The 17,390-nt window shown below is 36.8% G+C and overlaps 2 protein-coding genes and 1 long non-coding RNA gene across 3 annotated transcripts; 2 read left to right on the top strand and 1 right to left on the bottom strand.

Annotated features, from left to right (window-relative positions):
• The first annotated feature begins 482 nt into the window (after positions 1-482).
• Positions 483-7,155, top strand: LOC103507829 (DDB1- and CUL4-associated factor 11). The gene is made up of 6 exons (XM_026822612.1): positions 483-536; positions 1,276-1,693; positions 2,004-2,115; positions 2,578-2,836; positions 6,585-6,773; positions 7,115-7,155. Exons 2-6 carry the CDS (start codon positions 1,386-1,388, stop codon positions 7,153-7,155), a joined length of 909 nt encoding a protein of 302 aa, XP_026678413.1. The 5' UTR covers positions 483-536; positions 1,276-1,385.
• LOC113466853 lies at positions 3,407-5,425 on the bottom strand. The gene is made up of 2 exons (XR_003391127.1): positions 5,382-5,425; positions 3,407-4,189 (listed from the first exon to the last, which is right to left on the bottom strand). It is a non-coding gene; the product is annotated as an uncharacterized LOC113466853 (long non-coding RNA).
• A 111-nt stretch (positions 7,156-7,266) lies between the features above and the next one.
• Positions 7,267-10,959, top strand: LOC108252215 (DDB1- and CUL4-associated factor 11-like). The gene is made up of 4 exons (XM_017443495.2): positions 7,267-7,334; positions 7,727-7,809; positions 8,999-9,105; positions 9,574-10,959. The coding sequence occupies exons 1-4, from the start codon at positions 7,267-7,269 to the stop codon at positions 9,793-9,795; spliced, it is 480 nt and encodes a 159-aa protein (XP_017298984.1). The 3' UTR covers positions 9,796-10,959.
• The last annotated feature ends 6,431 nt before the right edge of the window (positions 10,960-17,390 follow it).

The raw sequence follows: 17,390 nt of genomic DNA, 5'->3' as shown, positions 1-17,390 counted from the left end.
CACAAGCCTAGAGCCTCGCACTTTATGAAACCTATCATGAGCTCTGAATATTTTTGCCCCGACAAAGTTTATGCCTTAGTAGAATCAGTAATACATTTTCTCTTGTGTGTTTTCAAACCATTACAAGCCTAGAGCCTCGCACTTTATGAAACCTATCATGAGCTCTGAATATTTTTGCCCGAACAAAGTTTATGCCTTAGTTGAATCAGTAATTTAGTAGATTCAAATTGACTATTGTAGTTGTAGGTGGTAGGTAACCAAAAACCAATTGGGTATCAGAAGTCAAAAAGAAAACTGTTCTTTGTTGAACTCAGTTGCTAGTTGCCAAGTAGGTAGTTTTCAACTTTTCACTTGGGTATGATTACAACATCTTTTGTAACACAGTAGGTACCTATCCCATCAAAAACAATTGAAAAATAAGCAATAGCTTGAATAGGATTTATTAGAAAGTTATCAGTTAAGTTTAAATACCTAGGTACATGGAGGAGGAGAAGTGAAGATTGAAGAACTGTTCTCTCCAGTATACATTTTCTCTTGTGTGTTTTCAAACCATTACAAGCCTAGAGCCTCAGAATAAGAATAACACTAGAGACTAGAGCACTTTATGAAACCTATCATGAGCTCTGAATATTTTTGCCCCGACAAAGTTGTTTATGCCTTAGTAGAATCAGTAGATTCAAGTTGACTATTGTAGTTGTAGGTGGTAGGTAACCAAAAACCAATTGGGTATCACAACTCAAAAAGAAAACTGTTCTTTGTTGAACTCAGTTGCTAGTTGCTAAGTAGTTTTCAACTTTTCACTGGGTATGATTACAACATCTTTTGTAACACAGGCACCTATCCCATGAAAAACAATTGAAAAATAAGCAATAGCTTGAATAGGATTTGCTAGAAAGTTATCAGTTAATTTTAAATACCTATATTGTTAGTGGTAGAATATCACCGGTCAATACTCTTGTTGAAAAGCATAACTCTGTTGCTAGTTGCTAAGTAGTTTTCAACTTTTCACTGGGTATGATTACAACATCTTTTGTAACACAGTAGGTACCTATCCCATGAAAAACAATTGAAAACTAAGCAATAGCTTGAATAGGATTTGCTAGAAAGTTATCAGTTAAGTTTAAATACCTAGGTATATTGTTAGTGGGTATTCTAATCCCCGGTCAATACTCTTTTGTTGAAAAGCACTATGCATTAAAAACATGTAGAAATTGATTAGGTAACAGTAGATTGTTAACAAGGGAGTTAACTCAAACACCACCTAATGTATTACAGAAATAATGAATAAATAGCATATTAAATAGGTAGATCAGTAGTGTGAATTCTAAAATCAGTCTGCATTACAAAGAACAATTTGTGACATAGTAGTTTGAGTGGTTTATTAAATGGGACAGCCCTACAGTTCCTACAGAAGAGACATTCTATCTGGGAACGCTAACAGGATGAATCAAGAAAATGGTAACGCAAATGACCCAAGTGCTCCCGGTGATGGAGAAGTTGATGGTGATACCATTCGAACAAGACAGAGACAGTTACGAAGGATGATGTACAATGACAATGAAGATGATGCAGACGATAATCCAAATGACTCGGTTTCAGTTGGGGACGATGATAGCATGGAAGTTGAGAGTAACCTAAGTGCTCTCAATGATAGGAATGAATTGGTCAATGTGTTGCAGTACCTTATCAGAAGGTAAGGTATTGGTCATGTGTAGTTCTGTAGTTCAGTAGTGCCCAACTGTCAATATTTTGATCAACATTGACATTGATCAAAATCATCTGAAACAAATCCACATTTGAAACTTTTCCAGTCCATCAAAATCAAGATCTGAACTAGGTTTTTTTGGGGTTCCAGAAAAATTCAATGATATTTTTTATTTTTTTTTTAAAGCAATGTTCTGGGTGCATTCTCATAAAAATAAAATGAAAAGATGAGAATTGATAAGATGTCTGACGTAATGGGTAAATTACCTTAACTTCAGTTGCCTTGGTCTTTATTTCAGTGGTGTGGTGCATATTGTTCCACAGTCAGAAGAGGACTCAGATGATTACTATGTGCGACCTCGTGTACCAAACTATGGACCCAAATACAAACCAAATACTGAAGTTTTAAATGTAAGTACCTTACCTAAAACATTTCTTTCTCCTCAATCAAAAATGATTTTTTGTTTTTAAATATTTTTTCTCAATTACAGGGAAAATCACTGAATAGTCAACTCCAAGCATTTTAAAACAACAACTTTTTTTCTCAATAAATATACTTTTTCTTCCTAAATGAAGACTTGGACTTGCTACAACCTCCAGATTATAAAATAACCCAATAACTTACACTACCTGTTTTTTCTCAATTACAGGGAAAATCACTGAATAGTCAACTCCAAGCATTTTAAAACAACAACTTTTTTTCTCAATAAATATACTTTTTTTTTTTCCTAAATGAAGACTGGGACTTGCTACCAACCTCCAGATTATAAAATAACCCAATAACTTACACTACCTACTGACATTGGTTATGCAAGTGAAGCATAAGCTAATAAACACCAACTAAGATACAGTATTTTTTATTTCTTTCCACAGCAAAGTGAAATCAAACTCATCACAGAACAGAGCAGTGGAGCATTGTTGTCCAAAAAAGGAACTAAACGAGCCCCAGATCTTCTGTCAATGATTACCAAGAGACAGTGTGCAGCCCGTGGTTTTTCTCACAGTGAGCGGTGCAAAATTAACAACATGTACTTGCCGAACAAAGTGTCACATCAAGTTGGAAGATACAGTGGCAAAGTGTTCACGGGAACTTTCTCCAAATCTGGGGATAGACTTTTGACAGGAGCTCAAGGTAAGATGACCAGTGGCAAAGTGTTCACGGGAACTTTCTCCAAATCTGGGGATAGACTTTTGACAGGAGCTCAAGGTAAGATGACTTACTTTTTTTTTACTAATTTATTGCAGTGGCAAAGTGTTCACGGGAACTTTCTCCAAATCTGGGGATAGACTTTTGACAGGAGCTCAAGGTAAGATGACTTACTTTTTTTTTGTTGTTGCATGGACTAATCTGCCTTGGTGTTGTAATGGTCAAGACACTCACTTAGTATTCAGGAGTTCATGAGGTCAATCCCAGAATTCCCAGATGAGCTATGGAATTTTATCCTCAAAATTGTTTGAGAATGTGACCACAATAATAGTAGTATTATTTAATCTTTTTATTTACCTTTCAAACCTTCAGTGCCCATGCCCAATGCCTGAAAGGGGTGTTGTGTTGTTTAATATGTGGAACAAATTTTTGGATTTTGTCATAATTTCCCTAAGCTATTGTGGTTCTTTTTCTCAAGCCATACTCAACTTAAATTGAGAAAAAAAAAAAAAAACTGAATTCTACTGTGTACAGACAAACAAAGACAACTTCAGAAAAATTGGTAACAAAATAAAAGTTTATTGAAGTTGAAATGCAGTTGGTATCAGAAAAATATAAACAGTATAAAATGTAAATGTTATTTTGAAAATAAACAAGTTTTTCAAGCTTGGTGTCTTGAAATAATATTTTACTGATCTGTGAGCAAAATAAAGTGGAACACTAGAAGGCAAGCATTTTTGGAGGAAATTACAAGAACAAGAGTTTTCTGTTGAAGTAAGAATAATATTCACAACATGTTTTGTACATCATTTTGTAAATAATATTGTAGTTTCTTATCAACTTGGAATGAGGGGGTATGAAAGGGAGAACAGTTTCACTTGATGTCACTCAGTACTTTTTTCACAAGTGTTTTTACAAAAATCTTATTGGTATCAAATTGTTTCATTAATGCTTCAACAATATTTTCTGTTGTATCAATTTTGCTCAGGACGGTTTGTGCAAATTTAATCTTCTTGGCATGGAGATTGACCGCTGTTTTGTAGTCCACATTTGAATTGGCCATGATTTCATTGCATTCCTTGTTGAATACATACACGGGGCATTCCTTATTCATTGCATCATGCTCTCCCTTGCAATTGGCACATTTCAATGTCTGCAAGGAACACTTGTGATCATCTTCCTTGCGTCCACCACACTTGCTGCATCGGGGGTAACCCTTGCATGTGGTGGACAGATGCCTGTATCATAAACATTTGAAACATTGGATCACATTGTTCCAGTAGGGCTTGCAGTCAATTTCCGTATACCAGATTTTCAGTTTGGATGGAATGAGATCACCTGTGAATCAGAAGGAGTTGTTTGATAGTTTGTATGCAGGATGTACTTAACTATTTACCCATTAGAAGTGGGACAAAAGTACCTAATTGATTGGCTCCCATTTTCAAATACCTATCATTCATCCAAGTTGTCATCTTTTTATTTTATTTTAATTTTCAATGGACCACTGGGATGTTGGAAAATGGGCAAGGTAGATAAATTAAATGAAACAATCCATTGTCTAATTTAGTACTATTGTTGTTGTTTTAGCAGCTTTAGCTTTTGCCAAATGGCAATAGCAGAATAAAGAAAAGGTCCAGTGCACGTATGGCATCAGGGAGGTGACAGTGAGCAGCAGGATACTCTACAGTTGTGTCCTGAGGGAGGGAGATTCTGTGTGTTCTCACTGACCTTCTCACATGACTCGTCGGAAATACTGGGTGGCGCCAACGATGGCTGTCTGTACGTGTACGATTTGGACAACAAGAAGTGTGCGCTCAAGGTAAACACTCATTTTACTGAGTCCACCCCGTAGATTTTTTTTTCTAACAAAGGTTACTCCTAACAACCTAGCCGACTTCCATACAACCCAATAGTTACTCTTCTAACAAAATCTATTAGAGTCAGTTGCCAGCCCAGTTAGCTTGGGGGGTAGTGCTCCTGTTTTGTAAGCGCTAGGTCACGGCGCCAACGATGGCTGTCTGTACGTGTACGATTTGGACAACAAGAAGTGTGCGCTCAAGGTAAACACTCATTTTACTGAGTCCACCCCATAGATTTTTTTTCTAACAAAGGATACTCCTAACAACCCAACCGACTTCAATACAACCCAATATTTACTCTTCTAACAAAATCTATTAGAGCCAGTTGCCAGTCTAGTTAGCTTGGAGGGTAGTGCTCCTGTTTTGTAACCGTTTGGTCACTGGTTCGATTCCTGCTCGGGGCGAACTTCATCCTAAACAGCAGAAAAGGTTCGTTCTCGGAACGCCTTGCTTTCTCCTAGCCTCTCTTTCTTCTCTTCGATTTCGTGACTTTAAGACCTCAGTAAAAGAAAAGATATCTTTTTGTATCTGCTATACACCAGGGTGATGGTCTCTAGCTCTAACCATGTTAAATTGGCTGGCTTGTCCTGAACCACAGTCAACCATCATGAGGTCTTGTGCTTGCTCTTTAAATTTAATACTATTCATACCCAATGGAAATAAAAAATTACCTTTGAATGTTAACTTGCAAGTTTTAGAAGGAACAATTTGGTCACTGGTTCGATTCCTGCTCGGGGCGAACTTCATCCTAAACAGCAGAAAAGGTTCGTTCTCGGAACGCCTTGCTTTCTCCTAGCCTGTCTTTCTTCTCTTCGATTTCGTGACATTAAGACCTCAGTAGTGACAATTCCCTCTATGAAACCTCTTAAAATAAAATGTAGGTGCAGGCAAATAAGGACTATTATTTGGTTTCAGATCAAGGGTCATGGTGATGATGTAAACACGGTGTGTTTTGCCGATGAGTCTTCCAATATTTTGTACAGTGGAGGGGATGATGGTCTATGTAAGGTAAGTCTTGAGGAATTTGAAAAGATATTGTGAGGGTCCCCAGGGTTGAATTCATTTGTTTATTATTTAGATTCTTTATTGGTTAAAATTCTTTGTACACAAGAACAAGATATCACACACAAAGGGCGAAATTATTGCCTGGGGCAATCTCTACCATTCCACCCTGAATTCATAGTCATTAGAGAATGCTCAAGTTGACAACTTTCCAGTGGTAAATTTTGTCACAACCCTTCAGAGTTTGATCCTTGGTCTTCTACAAATATGTTTGCTTTTTTTTTTTTTTTTTTTTTTTTTTTTTTGTAGAAAAAAGATCCGTTCACAAGAGAAAGTGTTGGAGCACCAGCGCTCTGCAAGTTACCTACCTACTGATATTACGAATTTTAGGTGCTTCTGTTTTAGCTTGAGGCAATGGGACGTTGAATAGACAATAGACCAACTCCCGACGGATCACTGAAGTTAAGCAGCATTGTGCATGGTTGGTATTCGTATTCATTCCCCTGTACGTCGGACGTGGCGCTCTAGAGTTTTTTTTTCGAGGAGGGTTGATAGAGGGAACTGTAATTGCTAGGGTCTTATCGTCCCGAAATTGAAGAGAGAAGGAAGACAGGATAGGAAAAATCCAGCCGTTCCGAGAACGAACATTATCCGTTCAGGATAAAATCCGCCCCGGGCGGGCGAACCGCCGCTTAGCGCTTACAACTCACGAGCATTCCCCAATTACCCTGCAAGCTAACTAGGCTGACTGAAAGTATTTTTTTCTTGTTTTCAGACAAAGTAAGGCCATTTTCTTGTTGTTTTTCTGGATGTAGGCTGGAGTATTATAGACACTGCATTTAGCTAAAAGTATTTTTTCTTGTTGTTTTCAGACAAGACCATGCGTCTGTATGACACATCACACAGTGACTACACATTACTGCGTAAGATCAATGGTCTGGATGTGGGCTGGAGTATTATAGACACTGCATTCAGCTCGGACGGAAACATGTTTGCTTATTCAAGTTGGTCAGAAAACGGTAAGTGCCGAGTGGGTATTATGCGAGGCTTGCCCACCGGAGGTCCCGGGTTCGAATCCCGGCGGGATCGAAGTTATTTTGGGCTCTGTTCTTGGAGTTCGGAGTGCACTCAGCCTTGTGAGAACGATTGAGGAGGTACTTTAAATAACTTATCTTTTCTTCTAGGGACAGTACTTTTTTCAACACTTATTTTCTGTATTTGATTTCCACAAAATGATTCCCCCCCCCCCCCATCGGTTCTCTTTTTCTACGAAAGTATGCAATAATGAGAGTTACAAGTAGAAAAAGTGATAATGCTTAAAAATAATTTACACAAGGTAGGACAAGATGGCGGCCATGCACTAGTGATTTTCACTATTTTTTTTTGTACTTTCATTTGACAGGCTACGGGTCTTTGGGGGTCCCATATTGGCCCCAATTCTGAAATAATTTTCGATATAGCTTTCGAAAGATTTTTCCGATTTTCGCTACTCATAATATAGGTACATACCTATTAGTACATATTTCATTGTTTTGTTCTCATTTTTCAGTAACAATGACCAAGTCTCTCCTGGAGGGCGACACATCTGTGATGACGTATAGGGGCCACACTGTTCTACAGACATTGATTTTGATTTTACTTTCATGTAATGATTTAAAATCAAGACTAGAGCCCGTTCTCCCTTTATTCCCAATATAATGTTCAAATCACCCATCCATTAATTGGCCTTGCTCGGCGTAGCTTAACATAGGTGACGCTAAAACCGGTCTTAAATGATCGACTGAAGTGTTATCTAAAACTTTCTCGCTTTGAGTTCATAGGTCGTCGCGACAAATTTCAAGATCAGAGCTCAATTGTGTGAGAAAATGTGAAAAAAAAATCCCACAATTACTCAATTAACTTTAAGTCACCCATCCATTTATTGGCCTTGCTCGGCGTAGCTTAACATAGATAACGCTAAAACCGGTCTTAAATGATCGACTGAAGTGTTATCTAAAACTTACTCGCTTCAGACATTGATTCGGTGTAGATTCTCGCCTGCTTTCAGTACAGGACAGAGATATATCTATACAGGCTGTGCTGCAGGACGTATAGTATGTAAGTAGATATGTCAAAAAGCAAATGTTGATTGCGAAGGGCATCCACTCGTAAAATTTTTGTAGCCAAAACCAAATGTCAGCCCAAAGCAATCACCCTAGTTAGGGCTGATTGAGAGGCTGACGAAAAACGCCTACCCCGTCAGTACACGGGAAAAGGCGAAGAAAAAGAAGAAGATGAATGAGAATTAATAGTAAAGGAGGCTCTTAGTAATGCTATGATATCCACAAAAGTTGTGAAGAAACTCTCTGCTTTACCACAAAGATTCATCATTTGATTTGATTTTTTAACACATTGCGTACCATGGGTATCATGTCTGATACCCATAGCATATTCCATTGGTGCCATGGGTATCATATATTTATGATACCCTGACACACTTCACAAAAGAGGACTGGGTATCAAATATGATAGCTCTTTATATGTTTTTTAAATGCAGAATTTGAAGTCTGGATCCTATGATAGCTCTTTATATGTTTTTTAAATGCAGAATTTGAAGTTTGGTAACAAAACTTCAACCTTTACTAAACCATTTTCAACCCTTTTATCGTTTCAGTGTACGACGTATTGACTGGTAAAATAGAGAGCATATTGAACAGACATTGATTCGGTGTAGATTCTCGCCTGCTTTCAGTACAGGACAGAGATATATCTATACAGGCTGTGCTGCAGGACGTATAGTATGTAAGTAGATATGTCAAAAAGCAAATGTTGATTGCGAAGGGCATCCACTCGTAAAATTTTTGTAGCCAAAACCAAATGTCAGCCCAAAGCAATCACCCTAGTTAGGGCTGATTGAGAGGCTGACGAAAAACGCCTACCCCGTCAGTACACGGGAAAAGGCGAAGAAAAAGAAGAAGATGAATGAGAATTAATAGTAAAGGAGGCTCTTAGTAATGCTATGATATCCACAAAAGTTGTGAAGAAACTCTCTGCTTTACCACAAAGATTCATCATTTGATTTGATTTTTTAACACATTGCGTACCATGGGTATCATGTCTGATACCCATAGCATATTCCATTGGTGCCATGGGTATCATATATTTATGATACCCTGACACACTTCACAAAAGAGGACTGGGTATCAAATATGATAGCTCTTTATATGTTTTTTAAATGCAGAATTTGAAGTTTGGTAACAAAACTTCAACCTTTACTAAACCATTTTCAACCCTTTTATCGTTTCAGTGTACGACGTATTGACTGGTAAAATAGAGAGCATATTGAATGGACATAGAGCTTGTGTGAGAGATGTATCTTGGCATCCATACCGCGGAGAACTTGTCAGTGTATCCGTAAGTATACTTTTATCCTTAAGTAAATCCGTAAGTATACTCTGTATCCTTAATGTCCAATCTTACCATGGATAGTTTTCAGTTAATTTAATCCAGAGTTAAATACTGGGCCAGCCTGGTTAGCTTGGTTGGTAACGCCTCGCTAGGCCTCGGGTTCGATTCCCGCTCGAGGCGGATTTTATCCTAAATCAATAAGGTTTGTTCTTGGAACGGCTGGCTTTTTCGGTTTTTCCTATCCTATCTTTGTCCTCTCTTTGTTTTTGGGACGATAAGACCTTAGCAGTTACAGTTCCCTCTATCAAACCTTAAAAAAAAAAAAAAAAATCCTTCTTTAAAGTGCCTACTTTGTGTTCTTTTTAATATTTTTCGCTTGTTACTAATCCTAATCCGTGTTCATAGTCGACCGATTTCTGGAACTACTGAGGATTTGATGATGACTAATCCCAAGTCCCCCTTTCCCTCTTTCAGTGGGATCAAAGCGTGCTCAAATGGGCTCAATCAGGGTCGGAGGACGAGCAGGCCAAACCCTCAGCGCGCGAGGCCCTTACTCGAAACCGCTCCCTGGCAGATCGCAAGAAGGAAGCAGGCAGTCTACGCCGCTCCGCACGTATAGCGGCCCGCACAGGCCTGGCACGTGACGGGTCTAGCAGCTCGACGACAGGGGATGAATCGGTAGGGTCCACGGGATAGCAGGGGGCAGGGCCGGACGCAATGTCCCTTCCCGTGTCTATTCGGTTCCGTTGAGGCTGTGTCCCCTCTCCGGGGATTGAGAGAGCCGAGCCTGGTTGGGGATAAGTATTTGATTGTCTGGTTTAGGATAAGGGATAGTCTGATTTCGACTTCCTGGGGGTGAAAAACGGACTTTAAAATTTACGGGAAAAAAGGGACTTTTAATCCCAGATAGTTGATAAGGCCTGGTTTCGAACTACTGGGGTAAAAAGAAGGGACTTTTCAGTCCCAGCATACAATGTCTGATTTTGACCTACTGGGGTTAAAAAAGGGACTTTGAACTTTTAGTCTCTGTTGACAGTGCCTGGCGGAAAAAGTGGGTCCCTGCTAGCAATGTCTGATTTCAAAAACTACTAGCCGTAAAAAAAGGAGATTTAATCCTTTCTGGCAGGGTCTGTTTTCGAAGTAGTGAGGTCAAAAGAAGGAACTTTTTTAGTCCTGTTCTCCTAGCAGCCATCTATCTGGGTGCACATTAGGCCCAGAACTGTGGAGTTTAATTTTACAGCCCAGAACTGTTGAGATCAGACTACTATTGCACTGTGGTGATATTGTTTTTGGCTTTACTTTATAATTATATCTTTATGTTACCTTAGTTCGTTTTCCTTTTGTTGAGATTATTTTCTACCTGTCCTCCTCCATTCTTTGGTGACTTCCTTTCCAATCTTTCTGTTGAACATTTGAGAGCTGTGGGCCTTATTTCACGAACACTGTCGCACTCCAAGTTTAGAACTTTGGTAGCTTTTACAAATGTCCGCCTCAAAAATATCCCGAAGTTGAACGACCTACCTGTTGGGGCTTTCAGAAAAATTAGGGGGAGATGGGGGTAGAGTGTGAATCGTCTCGTTGGAATAGGGCCCTGTTCAGGTTGTATGTACTAGTGAGGGTAATGGATTTTTGTTAAACTTGTTAATTTTTTTCTTTTTTCCAATTTCTACCCCAAAACCTTTACCGTTTATTTGAATGTCGCAAGGCGTTTGGATTAGAGCTTGAACTTGAAGACTTGAATAAAATTGTTGTACATATGTAACTTCATACGTTTTGTATAAAGCATCGATGTTTAACTACCTTAGTTATTTTTTTAACTAAAAAAATAAAATGAAAAAGTAATTTATTATGTCGTAAGAAGATCTTGTGGCTTTCTTTTCTGGACATCTTTTGCTTCATTTTCAGGTCCCTTTTGGCTGGAACCACGACTTCATAAACTTGGTTTAGCCAGTCTAGTTAGCTTGGAGGGTAGCGCGTCTGCCTTGTAAGCGCTAGGTCGCGGGTTTGACTCCGGCCCGGGGTGGATTTTAATCTGAACAGATAAGGTTCGTTCTCGGAACGGCTAGCTTTCTCCTATCCTGTCTTCCTTCTCTCTTCGCTTTCGGGACGATACGACCTTAGCCGTTACAGTTCCCTCTATCAAACCTCTTGGAAAAAAACTAGTACCTATGACTGATTAAGGATGGGGAAAAAAACACATGTAAAACACACATCTTTTGGTTTTGATAAAATAATAATAATGTTTATTTTGAATAATAAAAGTGATAGAAAAGTGTGATTAATATAATCTTAATAAAATAAAATCTTTTGACAGCTTTGATTTTTTCATAACAGTTACACAATAGGGAGAAAAAAAAAAAAGACATGATGGGTTAATTTGGTTCTAAATGAGCACATGTAATAATGCTCTAAACAAGTAATGTTCTAAGGAGGGGGCAAAATGGGTTAACATTTTTTAATCTCTGAGGGGAAAAGCGACAAGTATTTATTTTCCCTTAGCAATGGACTGACGCAAAGTACTTTCTTACATTAATTGCCAAAGTTTGTTTCTACATTAATATCATCTGAAAATGTAACATTTATTACTTTCTATTACTTAAAGTAATGAGAAAGTATTGTTTTTATTATAAGTACACTTCATCATTTTTTTTTTTCCAGAGGGTAGGTACCTACTTCATTTTAATAATACTCGTACTTAAACTCCATTAGTATTTTTCGCGATTTCGTATTTCGCTGTTAAAATCTCATCAATTTCTTTGAAAGTACGCCGGAGGGGTTGCGAACGTGAAGACTTCGAAACGATGCAACTGTTAACTTTTTTTTATACAAAATGTTTTCCAGGGAATATTTTATGTACTTTGCGTCAAACTGGTTTTTTACACCTCTTTTGCTCATAAGGGATGCCATAACAGCTTTTGAAATTCATTTGCATAGTTTACAATTTCATTGCAGCTTTTTTTCGTAATGCTAGTTATTAAATCGAATGAAATTGCTATTTTATTTTTGGTATCACACAATTTAGGCTATTAGACTGAAAAATTGGAAATTTCAAAGTGGACTTTATCGAAGTCCAAACTCAAATAATGATCTATTATAATTATTACCTACATACATGTAGAATAAACTGATTTCCCACATGAAAATAATAAAAGGAGAAAATAAAAGCATTCGTTAATTGTAGGAAAAACAAAAGAGAATTTTGCCTTCTAGTGTTCCACTTTATTTTGCTCACAGATCAGTAAAATATTATTTCAAGACACCAAGCTTGAAAAACTTGTTTATTTTCAAAATAACATTTACATTTTATACTGTTTATATTTTTCTGATACCAACTGCATTTCAACTTCAATAAACTTTTATTTTGTTACCAATTTTTCGGAAGTTGTCTTTGTTTGTTTGTACACAGTAGAATTCAGTTTTTTTTTTTTTTTTCTCAATTTAAGTTGAGTATGGCTTGAGAAAAAGAACCACAATAGCTTAGGGAAATTATGACAAAATCCAAAAATTTGTTCCACATATGATTGTACAACACAACACCCCTTTCAGGCATTGGGCATGGGCACTGAAGGTTTGAAAGGTAAATAAAAAGATTAAATAATACTACTATTATTGTGGTCACATTCTCAAACAATTTTGAGGATAAAATTCCATAGCTCATCTGGGAATTCTGGGACAAATAAAAAGATTAAATAATACTACTATTATTGTGGTCACATTCTCAAACAATTTTGAGGATAAAATTCCATAGCTCATCTGGGATTGACCTCATGAACTCCTGAATACTAAGTGAGTGTCTTGACCATTACAACACCTAAGTGAGTGTCTTGACCATTACAACACCAAGGCAGATTAGTCCATGCAACAACAAAAAAAAGTGCCTGGCGGAAAAAGTGGGTCCCTGCTAGCAATGTCTGATTTCAAAAACTACTAGCCGTAAAAAAAGGAGATTTAATCCTTTCTGGTAGGGTCTGTTTTCGAAGTAGTGAGGTCAAAAGAAGGGACTTTTTTAGTCCTGTTCTCCTTGCAGCCATCTATCTGGGTGCACATTAGGCCCAGAACTGTGGAGATCAGACTACTATTGCACTGTGGTGATATTGTTTTTGGCTTTACTTTATAATTTTATCTTTATGTTACCTTAATTCGTTTTCCTTTTGTTGAGATTATTTTCTACCTGTCCTCCTCCATTCTTTGGTGACTTCCTTTCCAGTCTTTCTGTTGAACATTTGAGAGCTGTGGGCCTTATTCCACGAACACTGTCGCACTCCAAGTTTAGAACTTTGGTAGACAAATGTCCGTCTCAAAGTTATCTGGGGTCAGACGTCTGGAATTCTAGTTGAACGTTCTACGTGTTGGGACTTTCAGAAAAATTAGACAGCAGGGGAGATGGGGTTAGAGTGTGAACTGTCTCGTTGGAATAGGGCCCTGTTCAGGTTGTATGTACTAGTGAGGGTAATGGATTTTTGTTGAACTTGTTAATTTTTTCTTTTTTTATTTTCTACCCCAAAACCTTTACCGTTTATTTGAATGTCGCAAGGCCTTTGGATTAGAGCTTGAACTTGAAGACTTGAATAAAATTGTTGTACATATGTAACTTCATACGTTTTGTATAAAGCATCGATGTTTAACTACCTTAGTTATTTTTTTAACTAAAAAAATAAAATGAAAAAGTAATTTATTATGTTGTAAGAAGATCTTGTGGCTTTCTTTTCTGGACATCTTTTGCTTCATTTTCAGGTCCCTTTTGGCTGGAACCACGACTTCATAAACTTGGTTTAGCCAGCCTAGTTAGCTTGGAGGCTAGCGCGTCTGCCTTGTAAGCGCTAGGTCGCGGGTTTGACTCCGGCCCGGGGCGGATTTTAATCTGAACAGATAAGGTTCGTTCTCGGAACGGCTGGCTTTCTCCTATCCTGTCTTCCTTCTCTCTTTGCTTTCGGGACGATACGACCTTAGCAGTTACAGTTCCCTCTATCAAACCTCTTGGAAAAAAAACTAGTACCTATGACTGATTTAGGATGGGGAAAAAACACACGTAAAACACACATCTTTTGGTTTTGATAAAATAATAATAATAATAATGTTTATTTTGAATAATAAAAGTGATAGAAAAGTGTGATTAATATAATCTTAATAAAATAAAATCTTTTGACAGCTTTGATTTTTTCATAACAGTTACACAATAGGGAGAAAAAAAAGACATGATGGGTTAATTTGGTTCTAAATGAGCACATGCAATAATGCTCTAAACAAGTAATGTTCTAAGGAGGGGGCAAAATGGGTTAACATTTTTTAATCTCTGAGGGGAAAAGCGACAAGTATTTATTTTCCCTTAGCAATGGACTGACGCAAAGTACTTTCTTACATTAATTGCCAAAGTTTGTTTCTACATTAATATCATCTGAAAATGTAACATTTATTACTTTCTATTACTTAAAGTAATGAGAAAGTATTGTTTTTATTATAAGTACACTTCATCATTTTTTTTTTTCCAGAGGGTAGGTACCTACTTCATTTTAATAATACTCGTACTTAAACTCCATTAGTATTTTTCGCGATTTCGTATTTCGCTGTTAAAATCTCATCAATTTCTTTGAAAGTACGCCGGAGGGGTTGCGAACGTGAAGACTTCGAAACGATGCAACTGTTAACTTTTTTTTATACAAAATGTTTTCCAGGGAATATTTTATGTACTTTGCGTCAAACTGGTTTTTTACACCTCTTTTGCTCATAAGGGATGCCATAACAGCTTTTGAAATTCATTTGCATAGTTTACAATTTCATTGCAGCTTTTTTTCGTAATGCTAGTTATTAAATCGAATGAAATTGCTATTTTATTTTTGGTATCACACAATTTAGGCTATTAGACTGAAAAATTGGAAATTTCAAAGTGGACTTTATCGAAGTCCAAACTCAAATAATGATCTATTATAATTATTACCTACATACATGTAGAATAAACTGATTTCCCACATGAAAATAATAAAAGGAGAAAATAAAAGCATTCGTTAATTGTAGGAAAAACAAAAGAGAATTTAAAGAAGAGATAAAAAAGAAACGAAACTAATTAATAATTAATTTATAATTAGTTTCCAAAAAATCTTATAGAAAAAAAAATACCATCACATTAAAATTACAGGTTTAATGGGACAAATCCTTGAAGAAAGTCCCACAAAATATAAAAGTACCATAGTCACCCTTACCATTAACATTAGAAAAAAACATTTTTTTTTTTAAGTTTCTCTAATTTTTAACTACTTTGGAAAATTATAAAGCTTGCCTAGTAACATTAGAAAAAAACATTTTTTTTTTTAAGTTTCTCTAATTCTTAACTACTTGTGAAAATTATAAAGCTTGCCTAGAAAATTCTGATGAAAAGATCAAAATGATGAAAAAAAAGTAAATTTTCTAATTTTTTGCAGATTGACATTCAAAATACATACCTACGTATGAGCTATGAGAAGTTCTAATGAAAACGAAAGGCCATTTTCCATAAACAAACATGGCCGTTTCCAAAGGCATTTCCAAACTTTAACTTTACACACGTTGAAATTTACGATTTTGGGCGAACGACGTTTTTTTCTGCTTATTTAAAAAAGAAGAAATAAAAATCATCAAATCCTCTAAATTCAGATCTGCACTTTTCTCTCAACTCTTCTCTCAAAAAGAAATCCTCAAATATTTCTACACGTATAAAAAAATGTATTCCAAAAATACTATACAACTCCCAAATCACCTTATGATCTTTACGGACAAAAAAAAACACGCAAAAAAATACTTTTACTGTAATTTTCTTTCGTAAAAAAATCTGTACAAAAAGCTTCTTAAAAAAATATCGTACCAAAACCAATTCACTAATTTATACATGTACTAAAATAAAAAATTTCTGTCAGTCTGCCAAATTTTTCGTAAAATATGGTACCATTTTTTACGTAATGGTAACATTAACACACATTTCAGGGCACATTTTAATTTAAAATATTATTGTTTTAACAAGGACATTTCCAGGGCACATAGGAAATAATTATTTTGTTGTGTCAACGATAAAAATTCGACTTATTATTATTACTATTATTTCCATAGACTCTTCTTTCTCCATGAACAAGGGTCTCAAAGGAAATGAAACAATTTCTCAAGAATCTAAAACCAAAACAACTCATTTAACTACCAAGATTTATAAATCAAAATTAAATGAAATTTAATTCGTGTTAAGCATGAATGCTCGCCACAAACATCGTTCCTTGATTAATTCAATGTGCTAAATATAATGTGATGACTTGGACTCGAACCACCAACCTTTACATTCCAAGTCCATCGTGCTGAGTACACCACTGAAAAGCACTATGCATTAAAAACATGTAGAAATTGATTAGGTAACAGTAGATTGTTAACAAGGGAGTTAACTCAAACACCACCTAATAATGTATTACAGAAATAATGAATAAATAGCATATTAAATAGGCAGATCAGTAGTGTGAATTCTAAAATCAGTCTGCATTACAAAGGACAATTTGTGGCATAGTAGTTTGAGTGGTTTATTAAATGGGACAGCCCTACAGTTCCTACAGAAGAGACATTCTATCTGGGAACACTAACAGGATGAATCAAGAAAATGGTAACAAAACCTCAGGTTGCCAGCCTAGTTACCTGCTTTGTAAGTGCTAGATCATGGGTTCAATTCCTACCCTGGGTAAACTTTATCCTAAACAGGTAAGGTTTGTTCTCAGAACAGCTGGCTTTCTCCTACCTGTTTTCCAATTAATATTTTTAGTCTTGTTAAAATTTAGAATGGTAATGCAAATGACCCAAGTGCTCCCGGTGATGGAGAAGTTGATGGTGATACCATTCGAACAAGACAGAGACAATTACGAAGGATTTGAAGATGCATGCTACGTAGCATCTTGCGACTTGCTACTTGCGACGTGTTACCTCAGTGTGAAAGCCGCCTAAAAGAAAAGTAGGGGCTAACACTTGTTTCCTGTACTTGATTTCCAGTGCACATTTCGCGATTATGTTCGCGGATTTGGCGATTTTGTTCGCGGATTTGGCGATTATGGTCGCGGATTTGGCGATTTTGTTCGCGGTGATTATGTTCGCGGATTTGGCAATTATGTTCGCGGATTCGCGTCCCGAATCGACATTTTGGATATTTGGCAAGCCTATGTAAAAGAAAAGTAGGGGCTAACACGTGTTTCCTGTACATCATTTGCTTGATACAAATTTCTTGACCCCGCCGGGAATTGAACCCGGGTCTCCCGCGTGCAAGGCGAGCGCAGTGACCACCACGCCATGGGAGC

The sequence above is a fragment of the Diaphorina citri genome, unplaced genomic scaffold (assembly GCF_000475195.1).
Source record: "Diaphorina citri unplaced genomic scaffold, Diaci psyllid genome assembly version 1.1 scaffold345, whole genome shotgun sequence".
Lineage (NCBI taxonomy): Eukaryota > Metazoa > Arthropoda > Insecta > Hemiptera > Psyllidae > Diaphorina > Diaphorina citri.
The sequence above is the reverse complement of the archived record's forward strand: the minus strand, read 5'-3'. Positions and strand labels throughout refer to the sequence as shown.